The following is a 25,677-nucleotide window of genomic DNA, read 5'->3' as shown; positions in this document are numbered from 1 at the left end:
ACTATTATTGTTGAATTAGAATTTATTTCTAATTACTACATTATACCTATTTTTAAGTGAAATTACTAAAATGCCCTTAACCCTAATTTTTGAAAATGAACCCTAACCCTAAAAAACCCTACCCGGTTACCCGGTTCCCCTGAACTCAACACACACACGCACCTAACACTACAACAGCAACAGCTGCTACTAAAAGAAACAAAAGAGAGAAAAGGGCCAGGAGGAAACAGGGAACGCAGAGGGAAGCAGGGGAGGAAGAGAGGTGCGGGTTGGCGCCGGCGGGCCTATCGTCACCGCCAAGCTGCTCGCCGCTCGCCGCCATCACGAGGACCAGAACCGAGCAAGGGGGAAGAAGCCACGCGGCAGAGGAGAGAAGAAGGGGAGCTCACGGCATCGCCGCCACCCATGGAGCCGTGGGCTGCGCCCAGTCGCCGTCGGGGTCACCGCGTCTTCGTCCCGTTCTTGGAGCCAACAGTTGCGCCTCTGTCACGCGAGGAGGAGCGCGACCCACCGCGCAGAGCTGCGCCGCCGTGTGCTATCGCCGTCGCCTCGGATTGATGCCGCCATCGAGCTTCGAGGAGAGAGAAGGAGGTTGCGGGGAGGATGAGGCGCGATGGTGGTTTGTTCTGCCACCCCTACTGCCATCGCCGTCAGGAACGGCCACCAGAGCCGCCACGAAGGATAGCGAGAGGCAGAGAGCTCGCGGTGGGGGAAGGGCCAGGCGCTGTTGTGCTATGGAGCAGAGTGAGCCGCGCCGGCGCTATTAGAGGTCTCACCGCCGCCGGAAAAAGGGTTCAGGCCGCCGTAGGTGTCGCTGTCGGAGGGGTAAGCTGCGCCTCTGTGTTTCTGACCACCGGGAATGGTTATGTGGCTTCCGGAATCACCGCTGGAGCTCCAGGCTGAGTTTCTGCCACTTGAAACCTTGCTGCTGTCGCCGGAAAAGTTTGCCGGTAAGGGTTTTAATTGTGGTTTCTGTCCTTTTTGAATTCCGAGGATATTATAGTCACTGCGTGTTGGTTCCGGTTATCGTGATCGGAATTTGTCGCCGCTGCCGCTTGAGGTGGCTGCTGAGTTGCCGCTGAACCGGCTCGGAGACCGCCGCTGTTTCGGTTCAGCCGTTCCTTCTTCGGTTCGGTAAGCGTTTCGATTTGAAAGCCCTTTCGTTACTGTTCTGTAATCTCACGCTGAGGTTTATGGCATTAATTGCTATAAGATTGAGTTTCGGTTGTTGTATGTTGCGATTAGAGTTGTTGAGACTGTTGCAAAAGTGGCTTGGAGCTGAGGTTTTGGTTGCCGTAAGTTCGGGTTGAGGCGGAAAGGACTCTGTGAGGCGTTTGGGTTATGGAATTGCATTTTGAGGTAGGGGCGCTTTCCAAAAACTATATTTTATATATTGGAATTATTACATATGGATACTGATGTGAGTGAATGTGTATTTGGTGATTGTATCGGCCTTATGTATGGCTTGATTTGCCTTGGTTGGTTATGAATGTCTGTTGGTTGAATTGTTGTGTGGTTTTGTGAAACGAAATGCTTTTCAAGTTGATTCTTTTAAAGCGTTGAGAATTGATTTGAGTTAATATTTATTGAGAATGTGAAAAATAGAATCCACTCTTGAATTCAGCCTGGCTTGCTTTAAATGCTCTAGTTTGATAAATGAATGTTGCTGAACCGTTTCTTCAAAGCTTTGGAAATGAGTTAATTCAGTTGATATTGGTGTGATTTTGAAACGGTTTTCTTGAGATATGCCAATGAGGCGACTGTTGGATTTAGCTTGATTTTGAATTGATTTTGGATTCTGGACTGTTGAAAAGGATTGTGGGACGGTTTAGTTGGGACCCAAATCGGGTGGCAAAGTCCAAGTTTTAGGGGATATGCTGCCGAAATTTCTATAAAATTCGAGTCTTTATTGAATGTTGTCTGAAAAAATGATGAGTTAAAGACTTCTACTATTTTATTTGAATTATCAAGAAAAGGATGGTTCATGCTTTTGAAACAAATTATTAAAGGGGAAATTCTGATTTAGTCTTACTTCCTAAGAAAGGCATGGTATCTCTTTCAGGAAAAAGTTATTTAGAATGAAACTTATGTTTTAAAGCTGTTTTAAATGTGACAAGGGCAATGCCTTTGAATTTGACTTGAGGGTTTCAATTAGAGGAGTTTCAATGACTTTGAAAGAACCTGAATGTCTATTGACAAGTTTCGTTTTGAAATGTTTTGAGAAAGGTTTTAAGTACTCTTTGAATTCTAAATTCTTGCAAGACTAAAACAATTTTGAACAGTTGAAACGTTCTAGAATTTATCATGGGGGTTGAAGTTGGTTTTGCCTAAGTAAAGGAAACGGCTTTGAAAGAAGTAAATAATTACATGACTCGGTTTGGCTTAAATCCTATTTTCTTACTCAAATTGGAAAGCCAATGTTTTAATGATTTTAAATGAATTTAGCGGAATGAGTTATGTTATTCTCCCCTAAAGACTTGGGACTCTGCCGAGAAACTTTTGTTATAAAATCCCATTGTTGGATGGGTGATTCTGAATATCTCAAAGAGATTTTTAACTTGCCATGATTATGGAAGTTTTGGAAAGAGGGTGCCAAGAGTGGCATTATTTCTAAAAAGGGGAATTTACCTTGAGTAAAAGTGGCTTATGAGCCTGAGATGATTTGAGAAATGAGATCTTTAAAGCCAAGGCTGAAAAGAGTTGAAATTTGATTTCAAAGTGAAATGACTTGAGAAAAGTGATTTATGGCCTAAAAGCCGGTTTTATGAATTTGATGATTTTGAATGGTGGAAGTGCTATTTTTATTATGGGCCAAAATGGTTGTGTATGATTATGAATATTGGCTGGTTCTGGATTGAACCGTGAGCCGGAATGGCTGTGTATGATTATGAATATTGGCTGGTTCTGGATTGAACCGCGAGCCGGATGGCTGAGATAGATGTTGATCCATGGCTGAGAATGAATCATATATGCTGAGATATTGATAAATGTGAATGTTGCACTTCCACTATCGGAGATGAGAGTTTCCCTGGGAGGAAGCAGTGGCTAGCCACGACGCGCTCTAGGTTGAGACTCGAAGCTCTTTTGACCCTATATCGTAAGTGTGGCCGGGCACTGTGAAAGCCCAGATAAGCTTGCCCCCGTAAATATTCACCAGTGAAGGTGATGGATATGGATCATGATTATGATCAAATTTATATTGAGTATAACTCGAGTTGGGGATGCGCGACAGAGGGACAGTCCAATGGTTAGCTACCAGGACTTGTCGGGTTGGCTCTATAACCGACAGATGATATCATCAGCCACTAGGGACAGGCATGCATCATGTGTATCTATGTGACATTTTTTGGGTGTGCATATTATACTTGGTTTGCCTATGTGAATAATTGGTAATTGTTCTACTTGCAATAACTGTTTGTTTGTGCTTGCATCTTCCTATTTGTGTTTGCTACTGGGACTCTGTTGGACTGTGGTGATTGGTTGATGGTTGGATTGTTTGGGCCTAGGGCCGTGGTTGAATTGAGATGGACCGATGGTTGATTTCGGTTTTGTGTTTCTGGTTTGGAATAAAATATGAAAGGCTGTTTTGGTTCAGCATAGATAAACTGTTTTGAAAGGCTTTTGAGTTTCTGAGAATTGAACGGTTCTTCCTTCAGAAAAGATTTTTAGACTTTACTTTTACTGTAAACCGTTGTTTTTGAAAAGGAGGCATAAGACGGTTATTAATCACTAGTACGATTTATCTTCACGTATCCTATTACAGTAATTCCCAAAAACCCTCTACTGAGAACCCTTTCGAGGATGATGTTCTCACCCCCCTACATTTTTCCCCTTTCAGGATATGGGCGCAGAAGTTACGAAGAGCTTATTTATTTGTTGTTGTGATGCTCTGTATTGTTTAAGTTATGGTCTATTGTACCCTCACCTTTATCTTGATATAATTTGTAAGAGGGATAGGAATTGTATTGGATTATGTTTGTAATATTACTTATATATATATATATATATATATATATATATATATATATATATATATATATATATGGATGTACTCTTTATGAGTTTTTGTAAGTTGTATGGTATTTATGGATGTATGTTATCGAACGAAAGTATAGTTGGGAGCGGTATTGTGGTTTAAAGTTTTAAATAGGCTCATATTTTAGTATTAAATAATATAAGTGTCGTCGTAATGTCCGAGCTATCAGAGTTGCGCAGCCGGAAGCGTGAGCTTTGGTAGTTAGGGTGTTACATTATGGTATCAGAGCAGTCCTTCCTGTAGAGCCTGAGGAGTGGACCGACTATGCTTCAGTTGCATACTCTGAGCGTTTGTCATGTATTATGTCTTGTCGAATGACGAGAATTAGAGCTTTATGCACATGACGATCTATTGATTAATGCCGTTAGTCTTGCATTGCATAATTCCTGATATTAAGTTTGGCCGGCTTAATACTAGTGAATTATGTATATGAGAGCACTAATGGGTTATCATAGACGATCCACGAGTTTTGAGTAAAGCGAAATCGCGGGTCTTGGGAACGTTAGAAACTATTTCTCGAGGCTATTCAGTTGTGAGTCTTGAATTCTGTTCGAGTCGACTTGTTCTTTCATATCCTAACTTGAAGTTCTTGTTTGCTAATCCCCTTTAAAAGTAGTTTGATGTTCCACTCTATTCCTCTATCCACATGCATTCTTGTTTGATCTTAAGTTCATATGCTTGTTTGAGATCCTTGTTGCACCTACCTTCCTCTGTTTGAGTTCTTCTTGATTCAAGTATTCTTCGATATAGCCTTGAACCTGTCTTAATGTGCTGTGACTTTTAACTCCGGATTCCGAGTTCATTCTTAGAGAACTTGTTGATTCAGTTTTCCTCTTATTTGACAGTGATTACAGCTAATTTTGAGATTTTTATAAAAATTGCTGTTGACTAGATATACACTTATCTATACATGGGACCTTGAAGATTTCTTATACAGTTTAACAACTATTTATTTCTAATACCCCACCTGTACTTTTACTGGTTTGCAGAACCGCATTTACTTCAAATACAATTTGACTTTCTAGTAATTTTACTATAGTTCCAATGCACATCTTCATTTGATTATGTATTTAGGGTATTTTTCAAAATTCTGGAAAGAAAGGGAATTTTTCACTTTTATCCCGGTTGAGTTTCATTTGATAAACTTTACTTAATTCATTTTGATTTGAGTTTGATTTAGCATACTACATGGTTTATGCTATTGTTGTTCTTTTGAAAATGTTGGACTCATACCTTTCTTCTTATGATCAGACTCGCTCCTTCTTAAGCTTTTCACCTCTATGAATGTCATACATGATTCTGTTTTTAACTAATCTTTTACATCTTGTGAAATTACCATTGATCTTGGTTTGTCCTCTCTTGTGAATCTCATCCGTATGTGAGTCAGTTTGATTCGTTTCAAATTAGTGCATTGTTTATTCTCTCATTTTCTCTACAAGAGTTTTTAGTTAAAGATTTACCTTTGAGAAATTACTAATGATTGAGTTGTCTTTTCCTATGACTTTTGTATTCTTTTGGATCAATTGAAAGCTTGTTTGATGACTCATGCCTAGTGAATCTTATTTGGACTACTTTGGTTTAAGATCCTTTCTTGCAAGGCTTGACTCCTTTTTAGTACATCTTAAACTTCTTGAATGTTCTTCTGAGATGGTGATTTTAAGAACACTTTTGGGAGTCTTGTTCTGAACTTTTTAAAGAAGTTTTGAATTCTCTTGTAAGAAGTTTTAAACGGAATTTATTTTCTGTTGTTTGATTGAGATTGAAACCATTGTTCAATTTTGGCGAAGTTAATTTAAAGTTGGCATACACTATTTTAAATGAAGTTTTGAAAAGCTTCCTTGTTTAATGGAAACCGGTTCGTTGTAACGCACCACTTATTTTCTTTACTAAATTGTAAGCAAATTTCTACCTCGGAATTTCTTTTCTAAAGAGAGTTTAACTTCCTCTTGCGTCCATGCTATAAATGTCATACACACTTGTTTGAATATGAATTTTTAGAATTTTTGAATAAGCATTTGATTCTCTTTCGAGTTTTATGATTGCTTTTGGTTAGGTTATGCACCTAATTATCTTTCTAAAATATTTGAGGAAATATTTTAGCTCTTAGCCAAACTTGTGTGGATTTTATTTTTAAAACTCTACATGATCTACTTCAGCATGAAATTGTATTGAAGTAAAGCCACATTTATGCTTTTGCTACTCTCTTGAAGAATGTTTGTTGCTCAACTTTTCTTCTAGACTGCAAAGTGGTTTTTTTCGCAAGTTTTCGACTTTTTCATGGACAGTATATTCGAAAGTATTTGTAATCGTGCTCTTGAGTTCTGTGAGCCTTGTCTTGGGTTTGATATTCTTTTCTGTAAACCTCCTATTTCTTCGACTCAACTTGAGTTTGTTTCAAAATAATGCGCTGAATTTTCTTCTTATTGGTCCTGTTGGATTTCTTTGATACAAGGGTTATCTTTGAAGTTGTCAATCGATTTATTTCTAGCAAACTTCATTGGTTGAGTGTCCTTGTTTACCTGGATTGGATACATTCTCCCAAATCTATGAGTATTATTCTTGACACATGTCTTTCCTTTCTGAATCTGGTATCCTTCTGAGTAGACTCGAGAATTGTTTTGATATCACGTGTGATCTGTAGACGTAGTAATTTCGATGCATTAGTTCTTTAAGACGTGATATGTGCATACGGAAGTTGAAGCGGTAGGTGTGCAACGTATGAGTTGTGAGTGTTTTGTTCCTTGCGAACGGGTTGTGGTTGTCAGTCTTGTGGTCGGATATGGGGATTGAAAAGTGCCTGATGAGGTTGGAAAGTTGAAGCCCTGAGGCTGATATGAGATTAGTGTGCGGATGTTAAGCACGTTGTTTTAACCCCATCCTGTTTTATAGCCTTTGATGCCTTGCCCTACTATCACATGATTGACCCATGTTATCTTTTGCATCGAGCCTACCTTGTAATGTTTGCTTTGCAATCACACTCCTACCTTTGCACCCTTATGCATATGACGATCAAAGTATTTGAAAATCGTATATATATGATTATATTTTGAGATATTTTTGCTTCTTCCTTAAATGTGTTCAAGGGTGAACTGTTATGGAATTTCTTTCATTTTGTATCAATTTTCGAGGGCGAAAATTTTTATAAGGTGGGTAGGATGTAAGACCCAGAACTTTTGAAAAGTCTTATTATGATCAAGTCTCAAATCATATAGTTATTTATAGCCTTAATTTCGGAAATCATTTTATTAAAGATAATTAAGGCAAGTTTTGATTTATTGAATTTGAGACGAGTTATGATTTTTATCCAATTTTATAATTATTGGGTTATTTTCTATATTCAGATTATGAATTTGGTAGTTATGAAATAAGAGGGGTTTTACATTATTTGGATTAAATAATTAATATTTTAAATATTAATACTACTATTTTGGAAAATAGAGAAATTAATTATATTATTTCTAATTTTTAGATTTGGACATTTTATTGAAAATAAAGTGTGAAATTGATGAGCAAATAGTATTTTATGCACTATTATTGTTGAAATAGAATTTATTTCTAATTACTACATTATACCTATTTTTAAGTGAAATTACTAAAATGCCCTTAACCCTAATTTTTGAAAATGAACCCTAACCCTAAAAAACCCTACCCGGTTACCCGGTTCCCCTGAACCCAACACACACACGCACCTAACACTACAGCAGCAACAGCTGCTACCAGAAGAAACAAAAGAGAGAAAAGGGCCAGGAGGAAACAGGGAACGCACAGGGAAGCAGGGGAGGAAGAGAGGCGCGGGCTGGCGCCGGCAGGCCTCACCGTCACCGCCGAGCTGCTCGCCGCTCGCCGCCATCACGAGGACCAGAACCGAGCAAGGGGGAAGAAGCCACACGGCAGAGGAGAGAATAAGGGGAGCTCACGGCATCGCCGCCTGATGCGTGAGCATCTTGTCTATCTTTTCCTAGTGAATTTGCATCTAAATTGTTGAATTTAATTAAGAATTAATTATATTTTAGCCACTATGGATGCTATTTTGAGTTTTGTGCAATTTTATTTATTTTAGGTAGCATTTGACGGAATTTGATGGAATTTCTGCAGAGAAAGAGAAGAAGCCAAGGAGATGACCAGCGAATACCGACGCGGACGCATGTCTCACGCGATCGCGTGGAATGGAGGAAATCGCAATGACGCGATCGCGTGCCTGACACGAACGCGTGGACTGAAATCTGCACAAATGACGCGAACGCGTGGACGACGCGGACGCGTCACATGCGCCACGTGCAGAAAAAGTAGAAAAACGCTGGAGACGATTTCTGGGCTGTTTTGACCCAGTTTTCAGCCCAGAAATCACAGATTAGAAGCTGCAGAATGGACAAATCAAGTGGTCCCCACCCATCAACCGAAGATCTGTTAATTAATTCAAATTTAAATCTTAAATTAGGAAAAGATATTATTTTAAGTTTAATTTTAAATATTAGATTTTAAATTTATTAGGATTAGTTATAAAAAGGGATCTGATGCCATCAGATTGGAACTCTGTACATTTTTACCTGAATCCTTATTTTCTCTTTTCCATGAGCAACTAAACCTCCACTATTAAGGTTAGGAGCTCTGTCTATTTCTATGGATTAATTTTATTGCTTTTACTATTTTAATTTATGTGTGGATTTATAATTTAAGAATTGTTTTCGCTCTTTATTTTTATGAATTTGGGTGGAACGGAAGTATGACCCTCTTTCTATTTGAGTTCTTGTAAAACTTGGAAAAGCTCTTTACCTGAACAACAGCTTGAAAACTATTTCTCCTAAATTTTAATTATCTGAATTTAATAGGATACGTGACATATAATCCTTTTTCCTCTTGGATAATTAGAGTTTTTGTGGCATATAAACTAGAAATTGATTATCACCCTCTAATTGGAATTAATTGACCAAGGAATTGGCAGTTAATGAATTTTAGGGGAGACTAGGAAGGTCTAAGAAATTAGGGTCTAGTCACATACAGTTTGCCATAAATTAAATCCTGCATAATTAAATTAGTTAGTAAGAAAAGTTAATCCGAAAAAATAGATAACTCTGAAACCTTAACTGCTTTCTCAATATTTTATTCCTAAATTAATCATTTCCCTGTCTTCTATTTAATGCTCTTTGAATATTCAACACTCCTTTCTGTTTGTCTAACTAATCCTATCAAACGCTATTGTTGCTTAATCCATCAATCCTTGTGGGATCGACCCTTACTCACGTAAGGTATTACTTGGTACGACCCGGTGCACTTGCCGATTAGTAAGTGTGGTTGTAAAATACCGCACCAAGTTTTTGGCGCCGTTGTCGGGGATTGATTGTGATTAACAACTACTCGTTGTTTGATTGCTTAGATTAGATAATTTTTTTATTTTTTTATTATTATTAATTTTTATATTTTTTTTATTTTGCATTTTTTTTCTTTTTTCTCTTTACGTTTATTTTTATTTTTTTTATTTATTTTTCCTTTCGTTTACGTTACCCCCCTTTCCGTATTTTTTTCCTTTTATTAAAAAAAATTTTATATTTAAATAAATAAAATAGCAAAAAAAATTTATTTTTTTTATTTCTGAATTTAAGTTTGGTGTTACCCAGTTAATTTTAATTTTCTGTTTATTTTTTCTTTTAAATTTTTGAATTTATTTATTTATTTATTTAGTATTGTTATTTTATTATTTTACACAAGTTACCTCACAGGGACTTCTCTGCACTCTGACGTAGAGAGTCCCATTTTTTCTTATTTTCTGCTTGTGTATGCGCAGGAACAGAGACAAAGAACATCTCTTAGACTTTGATCCTGAACCTGAAAGAACTTTCAGGCGACGTTTACAACAAGCAAGACTTTGCAAGACTGCATAATCCACTATGGCAAATAATAACGCTAATGCCAATGTGGTAAATCTGAATGGGGATGATCAACAGAGGAGAGTGCTTGGCTCTTATTCTGCTCCTACTGCAGACTTTTATGGAAAGAGCATTGTGGTGCCTCCTATAACTGCAAACAACTTTGAGTTGAAGCCACAATTGGTCACCCTGGTGCAACAAAATTGTCAATATCATGGACTTCCTCATGAAGATCCAAATCAGTTTATTTCTGATTTTCTGCAGATATGTGATACTGTGAAGACAAATGGAGTGAACCCAGAGGTGTACAAACTCATGCTCTTCCCGTTTGCTCTGAGGGATAAAGCAAAGTTATGGCTAGATTCCCAACCAAAGGAGAGTCTGAATACTTGGGACAAGGTTGTTACTGAGTTTCTCACAAAATTTTTCCCACCAAAGAAGCTGACTAAGCTTAGGTTGGAAGTTCAGACTTTCAGACAGAAGGAGGATGAAACACTTTATGAAGCTTGGGAGAGATACAAGCTACTGACTAGGCAATGCCCTCCAGACATGTTCTCCAAATAGACCAAACTAGATATCTTTTATGAAGGTTTGGGTGAGATGTCCAAGATGAGCCTAGACACTTCTGCAGGTGGTTCATTGCACAAGAAGAAGACACCAGAGGAGACTATTGAGCTGATTGAATTAGTTGCAAGCAACCAATATCTCTACTCATCTAACAGGAATCCTGTGAACTCTGAGACCTCTCAAAAGAGAGGTGTGTTGGAAGTAGAAGCTGTTAATGCTCTTCTTACTTAGAACAAGCTGATGTCTCAGCAAATAAATCTACTTACTCAACAGATGGGTGACATGCAAGTCTCAGCTATCCACACCCAAAATCCACCATAGCAAGACTGCATAATCCACTATGGCAAATAATAACGCTAATGCCAATGTGGTAAATCTGAATGGGGATGATCAACAGAGGAGAGTGCTTGGCTCTTATTCTGCTCCTACTGCAGACCTTTATGGAAAGAGCATTGTGGTGCCTCCTATAACTGCAAACAACTTTGAGTTGAAGCCACAATTGGTCACCCTGGTGCAACAAAATTGCCAATATCATGGACTTCCTCATGAAGATCCAAATCAGTTTATTTCTGATTTTCTGCAGATATGTGATACTGTGAAGACAAATGGAGTGAACCCAGAGGTGTACAAACTCATGCTCTTCCCGTTTGCTCTGAGGGATAAAGCAAAGTTATGGCTAGATTCCCAACCAAAGGAGAGTCTGAATACTTGGGACAAGGTTGTTACTGAGTTTCTCACAAAATTTTTCCCACCAAAGAAGCTGACTAAGCTTAGGTTGGAAGTTCAGACTTTCAGACAGAAGGAGGATGAAACTCTTTATGAAGCTTGGGAGAGATACAAGCTACTGACTAGGCAATGCCCTCCAGACATGTTCTCCAAATAGACCAAACTAGATATCTTTTATGAAGGTTTGGGTGAGATGTCCAAGATGAGCCTAGACACTTCTGCAGGTGGTTCATTGCACAAGAAGAAGACACCAGAGGAGACTATTGAGCTGATTGAATTAGTTGCAAGCAACCAATATCTCTACTCATCTAACAGGAATCCTGTGAACTCTGAGACCTCTCAAAAGAGAGGTGTGTTGGAAGTAGAAGCTGTTAATGCTCTTCTTACTTAGAACAAGCTGATGTCTCAGCAAATAAATCTACTTACTCAACAGATGGGTGACATGCAAGTCTCAGCTATCCACACCCAAAATCCACCATAGGAAGTCTCCTATGACATGGCAGGTAACTTTATGCAAAATGATAATTATGATTATGCTCAACCTTCTTCTGAACAGGTGAATTACATGGGGAGTGGTCCTAGAAATCCCAACAATGATCCATATTCTAAGACATACAACTAGGGATGGAGGAATCACCCAAACTTTGGGTGGAGGGACCAACCTCAGAGACCTCAGAACTTCAACAATAGTTTTCAGGGCGGTTTCCAACAGAACAATGATTTGGAAGCAATATTGACAGGTTTTAGACAGGAAACCAGAGCATCCATCAAAAACCTAGAGATTCAAATGGGTCAATTAGCCACAAAGGTTAATGAAATTAATCAGAGGACCACTAATAGCCTTCCTGGTAACATAATTCCAAATCCAAGAGAGGAATGCAAGGCTATCACCGTAATAAGTGAACAAGTGGCAAGTACGAAAGCACAAGTTATACAGGAAACCAGAGCCTCTATTAGAAACTTAGAGGTGCTAGTGGGCCAACTGAGCAAGAAAATACTTGAGAAGTCTACAAGTACATTTCAAGAGGATACAGTGGTGAACCCAGGAGAAGATTGCAAGGCTATTCAATTGAGAAGTGGTAAAGTAGCTGGCTCTGAGACCAAGGCCAATGAAGAGCTAGTTAAAAAGGAAGCTCCAGATGAGAAGAAGGAAGAAGTAGAGCACGCCCCTCCAAAGCGTGCAGACAACCCATTCCCAGACTCTCTTGACACTTATCCTACACTGCCAAAGGCTCCTGAGTACAAGCCTAAGATGCCGTATCCTCAGAGACTTCAAAAGGAGACCAAGGACAAGCAGTTTCCAAAGTTCTTGGAAATCTTCAGAAAGTTACAAATCAATATTCCTTTTGCTAAGGTTTTGGAGCAAATGCCTATCTATGTCAAGTTCATGAAGGAGCTGTTGTCAAAGAAAAAGCGTTTAAAGGGAGATGAGACAGTAGTCCTGACTAAGGAATGTAGTGCTGTAATTCAGAATAACTTGCCAAGGAAGATGCCAGATCCAGGGAGCTTTCAAATTCCATGCACCATTGGGAGCACAACCTTTGAGAAAGCCCTATGTGATCTAGGGGCAAGCATAATTCTAATGCCCTTATCTGTGATGAAGAAGCTGCAAATCCAAGAGGCACAACTCACAAAGATAGCATTACAGATGGCAGACAAATCTATGAAGCCTGCATACGGATTAGTGGAAAACATCTTGGTTAAAGTAGGTAAGTTCTTCCTCCCAGCAGACTTTGTGATTCTTGACACAGGGGAGGATGAGAATGCCTCTATAATTCTAGGAAGACCATTTCTAGCCACTGAAAGAGCTCTGATTGATGTAGAAGTGGGTGAATTAGTGCTTAGAGTGCATAATGAGCAACTGGTCTTTCATGTCTTCAAAGATGTACATTCAACAGGTGAAGAAGAGAGGTGCATGCAGGCTGAGCTTATTGATCCAAACCTTCAAGAACCCCCTGATGATGCACAGCAGAATATGCAACTCAAACCTCCTTTGGTGACAACCGATAAAATTCTGCCTGACATCAAACCTAAGTTTGGTGTTGAAACTGCATCATCCACCAAGGAGGAGGTCCCCAAAAAGAAAAAAATACCCAGAGGATGGAGAAACAAAAAGATCCCCACTGAAGGTTTCTCCCCAGGAATGAAGGTGGTGTTGACCAGCAATCCAGCATGGGTTTATACAGTAATCAAAATCCTCTCTCTGGAGCATATTGAGCTACGTTATGGAGACACAGGAAAGAAGTTCAAAGTAAGGGGTGAAGAGCTGAGCCCCTATGATCCTCCTCCTTAGAGGAGCTGACCGTCAAGCTAGTGACGATAAAGAAGCGCTTGTCGGGAGGCTACCCGATAAATTCGTATCCTTAGCTATTTTTGTAGTAGTAGTTTTCTTAGTTATTTTATTTTATTTATTTTTTTTTGAAGTTCTTACTAATTTTCTGATCATGCAGCTATGTTCTTCCAGGAATCGAACACCTCAAGCTATATTTCAAAAAAAAAAAAAGAGGCACACGACGCGATCGCGTCATTGACGCGAACGCGTCAATCATGTGTGCATGAAAAATAAATTTGAACAGAGAGTTGCGCGGGAGTGGCGCAAGAATGATGCCTCTAGCACAAACAAGCCCACGCAGACGCATGGCTCACGCGACCACATCATTCATGATTTTTGCCACTTCACGTGACCGCGTCATCCACGCGGACGCGTGACCCGAAAAATCGATGTAAAAGGTGTTTGGACAGAGAGTTAAGCTGGCTTGAGGCAAGAAGTGTGCTAAAAGCACAAATTTGGTCGCGAACGCATGCCCGACGCGTCCGCGTCAATTGCATAAATGGCCATCCACGCGTCCGCGTTGCTCACGCGAACGCGTCGTATGAAGATTTGGTTCCCAAGCCATGCGAACAGAAAGTCACACGAGCGCGCGGCTGGCTTCGCGCGAATCGCACAAAATCCAGGGCACGCGGTCGCGTGCCTGACACTAACGCGTCATTATGAAGAATGCGCGACATACGCGATCGCGTGACCCACGCAAACGCGTCGCTTGCGCCGCCCAGTTTTCTTTCTCTCTCTCTCCCAATCCTACTTCTCTCTTATTCTCTTATCCTTTTATTTTTTCTTTCATTTTAATATTTGTCTTTTCTATTTTCAGTTCTTCTTTGCTTGAGGACAAGCAAACCCTTAAGTTTGGTGTTGACACTGCGCTTACAGGTTTTCTAGTACAAAAGGGAGGCGAATCATCTTCGCGAAGGAGCACAACCTAAAGAATAAAGCGACCGCTAGGATAATTAAGGTGGTTGAGTTCCTTTCATTTTTTATTCCTCCCCTCTTTTTCTATGTTATGTTCCGGTTTCCTGTTATTTTGCTTTGTTTGTTGCATGATCCTTTATTAGTTAGAATCTTAGGACTAGTTTAGTTTTTCTATTGCTTTAATTCTGAAAAGATGTCTCATGTATTACTCACTGAGCTTAAATAAAAAAAAATATAGGAGTGATATATTGCATGAGAAAGTGGGTCTATATTGAATAATAGTCTTATTTACTTAAATGTGGTGGTATTTTCTGTGATTCTGAATGCATGACATGAACAGTGCATATTTTTTGATAGTGAAGTCTATGAATGTTAAAATTGTTGGCTCTTGAAAGAATGATGAAAAAGAGAAATATTATTGATAATCTGAAAAATCATAAAATTGATTCTTGAAGCAAGAAAAAGCAGTGAAAAACACAAAGCTTGCGAAAAAAAAAAATAAAATAAAATAAAAAGAAAAAGAAAAAGCAAGCAGAGAAAAAGCCAATAACCCTTTAAACTAAAAGGCAAAGGGTAAAAAGGATCCAAGACTTTGAGCATTAATGGATAGGAGGGCCCTAAGGAATAAAATCCTGGCCTAAGCGGCTAAATCAAGCTGTCCCTAACCATGTGCTTGTGGCGTGAAGGTGTCAAGTGAAAAGCTTGAGACTGAGCGGTTAAAGTCGTGGTCCAAAGCAAAAAGAGTGTGCTTAAGAGCTCTAGGCACCTCTAACTGGGGACTCTAGCAAAGCTAAGTCACAATCTGAAAAGGTTCACCCAGTTATGTGTCTGTGACATTTATGTATCCGGTGGTAATACTGAAAAACAAAATGCTTAGGGTCACAGCCAAGACTCATAAAGTAGCTGTGTTCAAGAATCAACATACTGAACTAGGAGAGTCAATAACACTATCTGAATTCTGAGTTCCTAGGGATGCCAATCATTCTGAACTTCAAAGGATAAAGTGAGATGCCAAAACTATTCAGGATTACAGTTGTAAACCCCACCATAAGAAGAGACATGGGCTTAATCGAACTCTCATTCTCATGCAAATTCACATCCTAAGCTTATATTAGTTTTGGTTGCTTGAGGACAAGCAACAGTTTAAGTTTGGTGTTGTGATGCGTGAGCATCTTGTCTATCTTTTCCTAGTGAATTTGCATCTAAATTGTTGAATTTAATTAAGAATTAATTATATTTTAGCCACTATGGATGCTATTTTGAGTTTTGTGCAATTTTATTTATTTTAGGTAGCATTTGGCAGAATTTGATGGAATTTCTGCAGAGAAAGAGAAGAAGCCAAGGAGATGACCAGCGAATACCGACGCGGACGCATGGCTCACGCGACCGCGCGGAATGGAGGAAATCGCAATGACGCGATCGCCTGCTTAACACGAACGCGTGGACTGAAATCTGCACAAATGATGCGAACGCGTGGACGACGCGGACGCGTCACATGCGCTACGTGCAGAAAAAGTAGAAAAATGCTGGAGACGATTTCTGGACTTTTTTGACCCAGTTTTCAGCCCAGAAATCACATATTAGAAGCTGCAGAATGGACAAATCAAGTGGTCCCCACCCATCCACCGAAGATCTGTTAATTAATTCAAATTTAAATCTTAAATTAGGAAAAGATATTATTTTAAGTTTAATTTTAAATATTAGATTTTAAATTTATTAGGATTAGTTATAAAAAGGGATCTGATGCCATCAGATTGGAACTCTGTACATTTTTACCTGAATCCTTATTTTCTCTTTTCCATGAGCAACTAAACCTCCACTATTAAGGTTAGGAGCTCTGTCTATTTCTATGGATTAATTTTCTTGCTTTTACTAGTTTAATTTATGTGTGGATTTATAATTTAAGAATTGTTTTCGCTCTTTATTTTTATGAATTTGGGTGGAACGGAAGTATGACCCTCTTTCTATTTGAGTTCTTGTAAAACTTGGAAAAGCTCTTTACCTGAACAACAGCTTGAAAACTATTTCTCCTAAATTTTAATTATCTGAATTTAATAGGATACATGACATATAATCCTTTTTTCTCTTGGATAATTAGAGTTTTTGTGGCATATAAACTAGAAATTGATTATCACCCTCTAATTGGAATTAATTGACCAAGGAATTGGCAGTTAATGAATTTTAGGGGAGACTAGGAAGGTCTAAGAAATTAGGGTCTAGTCACATACAGTTTGTCATAAATTAAATCCTGCATAATTAAATTAGTTAGTAAGAAAAGTTAATCCGGAAAAATAGATAACTCTGAAACCTTAACTACTTTCTCAATATTTTATTCCCAAATTAATCATTTCCCTGTCTTCTATTTAATGCTCTTTGAATATTCAACACTCTTTTCTGTTTGTCTAACTAATCCTATCAAACGCTATTGTTGCTTAATCCATCAATCCTCGTGGGATCAACCCTTACTCACGTAAGGTATTACTTGGTACGACCCGGTGCACTTGCCGGTTAGTAAGTGTGGTTGTAAAATACCGCACCACCGCCACCCATGGAGCCATGGGCTGCGCCCAATCGCCGTCGGGGTCACCGTGTCTTCGTCCCGTTCCTGGAGCCAGCAGTTGTGCCTCTGTCACGCGAGGAGGAGCGCGACCCACCGCGCAGAGCTGCGCCGCCGTGTGCTATCATCGTCGCCTCGGATTGATGCCGCCGTCGAGCTTCGAGGAGAGAGAAGGAGGTTGCGGGGAGGATGAGGCGCGATGGGTCATGGAATTGCGTTTTGAGGTAGGGTCGCTTTCCAAAAACTATATTTTATATATTGGAATTATTACATATGGATACTGATGTGAGTGAATGTGTATTTGGTGATTGTATCAGCCTTATGTATAGCTTGATTTGCCTTGGTTGGTTATGAACGTCTGTTGGTTGAATTGTTGTGTGGTTTTGTAAAACGAAATGCTTTTCAAGTTGATTCTTTTAAAGCTTTGAGATCGAGTTTAACCCGTTGAGAATTGATTTGAGTTAATTTTTATTGAGAATGTGAAAAATAGAATCCACTCTTGAATTCAGCCTGGCTTGCTTTAAATGATCTGGTTTGATAAATGAATGTTGCTGAACTGTTTCTTTAAAGCTTTGGAAATGAGTTAATTCAGTTGATATTTGTGTGATTTTGAAACGATTTTCTTGAGATATGCCAATGAGGCGACTGTTGAATTTAGCTTGATTTTGAATTGATTTTGGATTCTGGACTATTGAAAAGGATTATGGGACGGTTTAGTTGGGACCCGAACCGGGTGGCAAAGTCCAAGTTTTAGGGGAGATGCTGCCAAAATTTCTATAAAATCCGAGTCTTTATTGAATGTTGTCTGGAAAAATGATGAGTTAAAGACTTCTACTATTTTATTTGAATTATCAAGAAAATGATGGTTCATCCTTTTGAAACGAATTATTAAAGGGAAAATTCTGATTTAGTCTTGCTTCTTAAGAAAGGCATGGTATCTCTTTCAGGAGAAAGTTATTTAGAATGAAACTTATGTTTTAAAGCTGTTTTAAATGTGACAAGGGCAATGCCTTTGAATTTGACTTGAGGGTTTCAATTAGAGGAGTTTCAATGACTTTGAAAGAACCCGAATGTCTATTGACAAGTTTCGTTTTGAAATGTTTTGAGAAAGGTTTTAAGTACTCTTTGAATTCTGAATTCTTGCAAGACTAAAACAATTTTGAACAGTTGAAACGTTCTAGAATTTATCATGGGGTTGAAGTTGGTTTTGCCTAAGTAAAGGAAACGGCTTTGAAAGAAGTAAATAATTACATGACTCGGTTTGGCTTAGATCCTATTTTCTTACTCAAATCGGAAAGCCAATGTTTTAATGATTTTAAATGAATTTGGCGGAATGAGTTATGTTATTCTCTCCTAAAGACTTGGGACTCTGCCGAGAAACTTTTGTTATAAAATTCCATTGTTGGATGGGTGATTCTGAATATCTCAAAGAGATTTTTAACTTGCCATGATTATGGAAGTTTTGGAAAGAGGGTGCCAAGAGTGGCATTGTTTCTAAAAAGGGGAATTTACCTTGAGTAAAAGTGGCTTATGAGCCTGAGATGATTTGAGAAATGAGATCTTTAAAGCCAAGGCTGAAAAGAGTTGAAATTTGATTTCAAAGTGAAATGACTTGAGAAAAGTGATTTATGGCCTAAAAGCCGGTTTTATGAATTTGATTATTTTGAATGGTGGAAGTGCTGTTTTTATTATGGGCCAGAATGGCTGTGTATGATTATGAATATTGGCTGGTTCTGGATTGAACCGTGAGCCGGAATGGCTGTGTATGATTATCAATATTGGCTGGTTCTGGATTGAACCGCGAGCCGGATGGCTGAGATGGATGTTGATCCATGGCTGAGAATGAATGCATATATGCTGAGATATTGATAAATGTGAATGTTGCACTTCCACTATCGGAGATGAGAGTTTCCCTGGGAGGAAGCAGTGGCTAGCCACCACGTACTCCAGGTTGAGACTCGAAGCTCTTTTGACCCTATGTCGTAAGTGTGGTCGGGCACTGTGAAAGCCCGGATGAGCTCGCCCCCGTAAATATTCACCAGTGAAGGTGATGGATATGGATCATGATTATGATCAAGTTTATATTGAGTATAACTCGAGTTGGGGATGCGCGACAGAGGGACAGTCCAATGGTTAGCTACCAGGACTTGTCGGGTTGGCTCTATAACTGACAGATGATATCATCAGCCACTAGGGACAGGCATGCATCATATGTATCTATGTGACATTGTTTGGGTGTGCATATTATACTTGGTTTGCCTATGTGAATAATTGGTAATTGTTCTACTTGCAATAACTGTTTGTTTGTGCTTGCATCTTCCTATTTGTGTTTGCTACTGGGACTCTGTTGGACTGTGGTGATTGGTTGATGGTTGGATTGTTTGGGCCTAGGGCCGTGGTTGAATTGAGATGGACCGATGGTTGATTTCGGTTTTGTGTTTCTGGTTTGGAATAAAATATGAAAGGCTGTTTTGGTTCAGCATAGATAAACTGTTTTGAAAGGCTTTTGAGTTTTTGAGAATTGAACGGTTCTTCCTTCAGAAAAGATTTTTAGACTTTACTTTTACTGTAAACCGTTGTTTTTGAAAAGGAGGCATAAGACGGTTATTAATCACTAGTACGATTTATCTTCACGTATCCTATTACAGTAATTCCCAAAAACCCTCTACTGAGAACCCTTTCGAGGATGATGTTCTCACCCCCCCTACATTTTTCTCCTTTCAGGATATGGGCGCAGAAGTTACGAAGAGCTTATTTAATTGTTGTTGTGATGCTCTGTATTGTTTTAGTTATAGTCTATTGTACCCTCGCCTTTATCTTGATATAATCTGTAAGAGGGATAGGAATTGTATTGGATTATATATATATATGGATGTACTCTTTATGAGTTTTTGTAAGTTGTATGGTATTTATGGATGTACGTTATCGAACGAAAGTATAGTTGGGAGCAGTATTGTGGTTTAAAGTTTTAAACAGGCTCATATTTTAATATTAAATAGTATAAGTGTCGTTGTAATGTCTGAACTATCAGAGTTGCGCAGCTGGAAGCGTGAGCTTTGGTAGTTAGGGTGTTACAGATAGGACAATAATGGTTTGTGGTTATGCTTGGTTTCTATACAGCCAAAGCTGGTATGGTCATATTTCTATTGATCACAGTTTCTATAGTATATGATGCAATTGAGACAGCGACTCCCATTAAAGTCGCTATTTAATTTCCATTGGTCAATACTCTAGGCTTAAACTATTATATGCTACTAGATTCTTATATTATCTTGCACATTATTTTGTTTAAGAATTTAAAATAAGATTAATTATCCAAATTAATTTTTGATATTTTTAAATTTGGATATTTTAGCTCCTCAAAGTTTTAAAATATATAAAATAATTTTTAATATTTATTTTTGTTAGATAATACAGTCTTCTTCTATTAGTCATTAATAGTAATTGCTGACGTGAAACATTAATTTGCATATGTGGCCGTTAAGTGTCCACATGTGCGAACTGAATAAATTAGTCTCCAAGATAAACTACAAAATAATATTCAAAGAATTTTCAAAATCTTTAATAGTTCTCAAAAAATTTTAAAAATTCCAAAACAGTCTATTTAAATGTTTTTAATCTTTTACAATGGTCGGTATCTTATAATATTTTTATTAATCAAAAGAATAAAAAATTATTAAAAAAATATATAATAAATAAAAATACAAAAAATAATAAAATATATATTAAAAGGTAATTATATTAACACTAAAATGTCATAAGAAATAATAATATTTAATCATTAACATATGATATCTACAACAAGATAACCTAGAAACTATAATAATAACTAAATCTAAGAGGTCATTAATTAAACTCTTAAGATATTAACTCTAAATAAACTTAGAAAAATATTCCTAAGTGAAAAAGTATAATTTTTTGGCATAATTACTAACTGTAATAACACAAATAACTTTAACTGCAAGACATTTCTTCTTCAAGTGTTGCAAAAGTATATATTAAGAGCTTTACATTAGAATTTTATAAATTATCTATATTGCTTAGCAATGTATGCAAGTTCCAAAATGTTGCTTTCATAAGCATTTGTACAAATATTTTTAATTATTTATGTAAAAAATTATATGTTAAATAGAAGTTTTTTTATCTCTTCAAACAACACTACTTTATTCTCTTTTTCATTGTTAAAGAATGATCATAAATTATGGTATTTATAAATTGAATTAAATTAAATTAATATTTTATATGATCAAAAATAAATATAGGCTCATTTATTTTAAATATTTTTTTTTGAGGAAGAGTGCTTTTTAAAATTGATTTATAATTTATTTTGAAAATATATAAAAGATTTTTGTATATAAATAATCAAATTTAAAATAAATAGACTAAAAATTCCAAAAATTAAAATTTATTAATTTAAAAATAATTATATATAAATAATTCAAAAAGATTATTTTACCATTTTTAAAATTTTTCAACGAATGTTTTGAAATTTTTGTTAAATTTTTCAAAGATTATTTTATTTTTTTTTTAAGGACTAATGTGTCTAGATTATATACGTGAACATTTAACGGCCATGGTAATATTTTACGTTAGTAGTATTAACAGAAGTTAAGGAAACTGCATTCTCTAATAAAAATAAATATTAAAAATTATTTTGTGTATATTAAAATTTAAAAAATTAAAATATCTGATTTTAAAAATTTTTAGAATTGATTTGAATAATTATTCTAAAAAAATAATGAAATTGTAATTTATTTCATGAATTACTAAAAGTATTTCACAAAATCTCACTCTGGTTAAGACTAGAGTGTTCCAAGCCACGAAGTCACGAACCCAATATAGCCTGCGAGTATATCCTCATTGTGAGAGTGACACCAGCATGGACTTGGTTTAAATGGCAACTTGGCGACCTTTATAAAGTGCACTCAATGAAATTCGGACAGATATGTTATATAATATAGTTTTAACTGAAAATAAACCCATAGCCTAGCTGGAAGTAATGGCCTTATCTAGAAACCTCCAAAACTATCCAAAGATCAAATTAACCTTCCAAAAGTAGCTCAGAGACTGTTCATCATGGTGGCCTTTCTTGGATCACATTATTATATTGGTGGCTACTCTAATAAAGATTTAATGATTGTTATTACGTGAAGATATATTATTTTGACCATTAAATAATAGATTGTAGAGTTTAATAATTTTATTTGAAGTAAAAGTGTTACTTTTATTTAAAGTATTATAAAATAAATAAGTTATATTTTTTAAACAAAGATTATCATAAAAAAATATTTTTAATATTCATAGGAGTAGCTGCCTATTATATTAGCCTCGGACTACATATGGCATGACAAGTGCAAATTGCACTGGACCCTAAATAATAATAATATCATATAAATATGGGTCCCCATTCAAATGTAACATTCATCGTTAATAATAGAAAACAGAAAAGAAGATTTGTTTATGATCTTGAGGCCTTTATACACTATTATATCACATCTAGTCATAATAATATTAATAGTAATATCCATATGCATAATCCAAAAGGCAAACTACTATCTGAAATTTGTTTTTCTTTTCCTTACAAAATAAAAGGCGAAGAAATTTCCCAAGTTGCATGTTATCTTTACTCTTAAGTCTTAGTCTCTCTTAATTTGTGGAATCCTCTGGCTTGATCTCAGCAATAGCAGCAAGTTGCACCCTAAAGCTACGTGGTACTCAGATCACCATAATCTCGTGTGCTGGAAAGTAACAAGAACTACTCCCCCTCAATATATATTCATTTTAGTAACACTTTTAACATTTTTTAAAAATCATTGTTTAAAAATAAAAAAACGTTAGTTTAATTTTAACAATATTTTTTAAAATATCACAATTATTAATTCATAGTCAATGTAACATAGTCATACTATAATAATTCATATATAAACAAACAATCAATCTTGTTGTTGGGGCCTTAGCAATTTGGTCATTTCGCCATTTCGGCCATACCCCCAATTTCACATGTATAGGAATTAGGAAGCCTTCCACTTTGACATTGTGTTAACTTGTTGACCCCATTAACATAAATTATATTTTGACATTATTATTTAAGGTAGATTCTTTTATAAACTATAGTAGCTGCAGTGGGTATGACACTAATTAATAATCTTAGTAAGAAGATTAAGGCACGGCTTCATAGCTCAAAAATATATATACATGTCTGTAAACCAATGAATTCGTCCCGTCCATATTGATGAAACTATAAAAATCACATTCTTGTGAGATATTCCTTACCAGCAATGTTGACGAATCTTTAAACTATTAAGAAATATAGTGTAAACGTGACACATGTTTCTTGCTAGAAATTGGTTGCAAGAGACTACAGTTGAATAGTTGATCATATTCTACAGAAATAAAATAACTTATTCTATTTCATATTCATGATTATTTTAATTTTTTAGAATATATTTTAAATATTTTGAATTTATTATGGTTAATAGTACTTTTTCTTTAATTTTTTAAATGTTTTAAAATGTTTTTAAAGCATACAATCAGTCAATAAAATCTAAAAAAACGTGTGTACTGGAATTGTCAATTTTATCATATCTAATTTTTGTATAACTTATTTTTTTATAATAAATTTTAAAATTTTTAAGAATATTTATTTTTATATTTTTAAAATTAAACTTTAATTTTTTTTTTTAAACAAATTAGAGGCCTTCTTTCAAATACCATACCAATCACCGTCGAACTAATGGGGAAAGATGTCAACTCACAATCATAATAAGTCTCAACTCTCAACTTGAACACCATTAGTCAAAGACACAGCCAAATTCCAGCTTGCTAACATGCGCTGCTTCCTAGTCTCGAAGCTGCTAACATGAGCATGCCTCTATAAAACCCAACCACCCTCTCTAAATAAACTCCACCAAGCACAATAAAAGCACAATAACCTTTCTGTCACTGAAAGGGTAAAATGGGAATTCTTCAATGTCCCTCTTGTTGCCACTACTCATCATCATCACAACACCATGAAGATCACCAACAACAATCTCATCACTCAAATTCCAACAATACCCTTCTTCATTCAGAATCATCAACCTCTTCCTCTCTTTCTTCACAACCAAGTCTACCTTCAGTTCCTTCCCTAACAACCTCACAACAACTCCAACAACAAGAGATTGTAACCACCATCAACGGTCACTCCTCCGCAATCTTCTGCCTCGCACTCCACGGTAAGTTTCTCTACAGCGGATCCTCCAGCAGTGAGATAAGGAGACACCGAAAAGACACTTTTGCCCCTGATCACAACGTTCTTGCAACAACCACCAACAGTGCCGTTAAGTCCATAACCGTTTTCGGTGGTAAGCTTTTCACCGCTCACCAAGACCACAAAATCCGCGTCTGGAAAATCCAAGAACAAGAACAAGAACCCTACAAATGCATAGCGACGCTTCCAACGTTCAACGACCGAATCTGGAAGCTCTTCTCTTCCAAGAACTACGTTCAAGTTCGGCGCCACAAGAAGTCCACGTGGGTGCACCACGTGGACACAGTCTCCGCCGTCGCCATATCCGTCGATGGAACACTCTTATACTCCGCTTCGTGGGATCGGACCTTCAAGATTTGGCGAACCTCCGATTTCAAGTGCTTGGAGTCCGTTAACGCGCACGAAGACGCCATCAACGCGCTGGCGGTTTCATGCGCCGGTGTAGTTTACACTGGATCAGCTGATAAGAAGATAAAAATATGGAAGAAACTTGAGAATTCAAAGAGGCATGCGCTTGTGGGGACGTTGGAGAAGCATAAATCGGCGGTGAACGCGTTGGCGCTCAGCGCCGATGGGTTGGTTTTGTACTCCGGCGCGTGTGATAGGTCGATTCTGGTGTGGGAGAAGGAGAAGGAGGAGGAAGGAGGAGGCGATGAAAATGTGAAGATGGTGGTTGTTGGAGCGTTGAGAGGACACACGAAAGCAATACTGTGTTTGGTTGCAATGGCGGATTTGGTGGTGAGTGGTTCGGCGGATAATAGTGTTAGGGTGTGGCGGCGGAGAGGGATTAGTGTTAATAGTGAGAAGAGTTGTTATTCTTGTTTGGCTGTGTTGGAAGGACATAGAAGACCGGTGAAGTGTTTGGCTGTGGCGGTTGAATCCGCCGACAACTATGGTGGTGATGATGAGAATAGTGGTGGTGGCGGTGGTGGTAATTCTTATTTGGTTTATAGTGGTAGTTTGGACTGTGGCATTAGAGTTTGGAGAATAAGGGTTCCCTTGTTTTGATATTCTTTGTAATTTTATTTTTAGAAATTTTTTTTCTATCATTCATTGAATTTGTAAATAATTATGAGGAGTTTTTCTGGATATTCTGTTTTGTTAGTTTTTTTTTTTGTTTTAATCAAAATAGTAGAAAGGCTCAAATTCCCTATGAATAAATTATACCATTTAAACTATAGTTTATTGGCTTCTGTATTATTTGTTAATTATTCATTTTATTCTGTTTTTATATAGTAAAAACCAAGAGAAAGATATTGAGGGTGAATATTTGTTATCACACTATTTTATTTTCTCTTTATTAATTTGTCAAATTTTATTTATTTATTATATGTTATATTAATAATTTAAATTTAAAATTTAAGATTTATTTATAATATTTTACTTTTTTCTTCTGTTATTTTTATATTTAACAATAAATTAATTTTTAAA

The 25,677-nt window shown here is 37.0% G+C and overlaps 2 protein-coding genes across 5 annotated transcripts; both read left to right on the top strand.

The window, feature by feature from the left end:
* Positions 1 to 33: 33 nt before the first annotated feature.
* Positions 34 to 19,932, top strand: LOC140179641 (uncharacterized). 4 transcript variants are annotated; one of them, XM_072218949.1, is made up of 3 exons: positions 34 to 1,134; positions 1,246 to 1,359; positions 8,132 to 16,370. In XM_072218949.1, the coding sequence occupies exon 3, from the start codon at positions 11,981 to 11,983 to the stop codon at positions 13,484 to 13,486; it is 1,506 nt and encodes a 501-aa protein (XP_072075050.1). In that variant the 5' UTR covers positions 34 to 1,134; positions 1,246 to 1,359; positions 8,132 to 11,980; the 3' UTR covers positions 13,487 to 16,370. The 4 variants fall into 4 exon arrangements, 2 of the variants coding, with proteins under 2 accessions (XP_072075050.1, XP_072075051.1); XR_011873344.1 differs by lacking the exon at positions 8,132 to 16,370 and adding an exon at positions 19,722 to 19,932 and having other exon boundaries at positions 118 to 1,134; XR_011873343.1 differs by lacking the exon at positions 8,132 to 16,370 and adding an exon at positions 3,839 to 3,976 and having other exon boundaries at positions 172 to 1,134.
* Positions 19,933 to 23,768: 3,836 nt separating this feature from the next.
* On the top strand, positions 23,769 to 25,426 carry LOC112750089 (protein JINGUBANG). The gene has a single exon (XM_025798621.3). It carries the CDS (start codon positions 23,953 to 23,955, stop codon positions 25,252 to 25,254), a length of 1,302 nt encoding a protein of 433 aa, XP_025654406.1. The 5' UTR covers positions 23,769 to 23,952; the 3' UTR covers positions 25,255 to 25,426.
* The last annotated feature ends 251 nt before the right edge of the window (positions 25,427 to 25,677 follow it).

Source organism: Arachis hypogaea, chromosome 15 (assembly GCF_003086295.3).
Source record: "Arachis hypogaea cultivar Tifrunner chromosome 15, arahy.Tifrunner.gnm2.J5K5, whole genome shotgun sequence".
Classification (NCBI taxonomy): Eukaryota; Viridiplantae; Streptophyta; class Magnoliopsida; order Fabales; family Fabaceae; genus Arachis; species Arachis hypogaea.
Note: the sequence above shows the minus strand (reverse complement) of the source record. Positions and strands in the feature narration are given on the sequence as shown.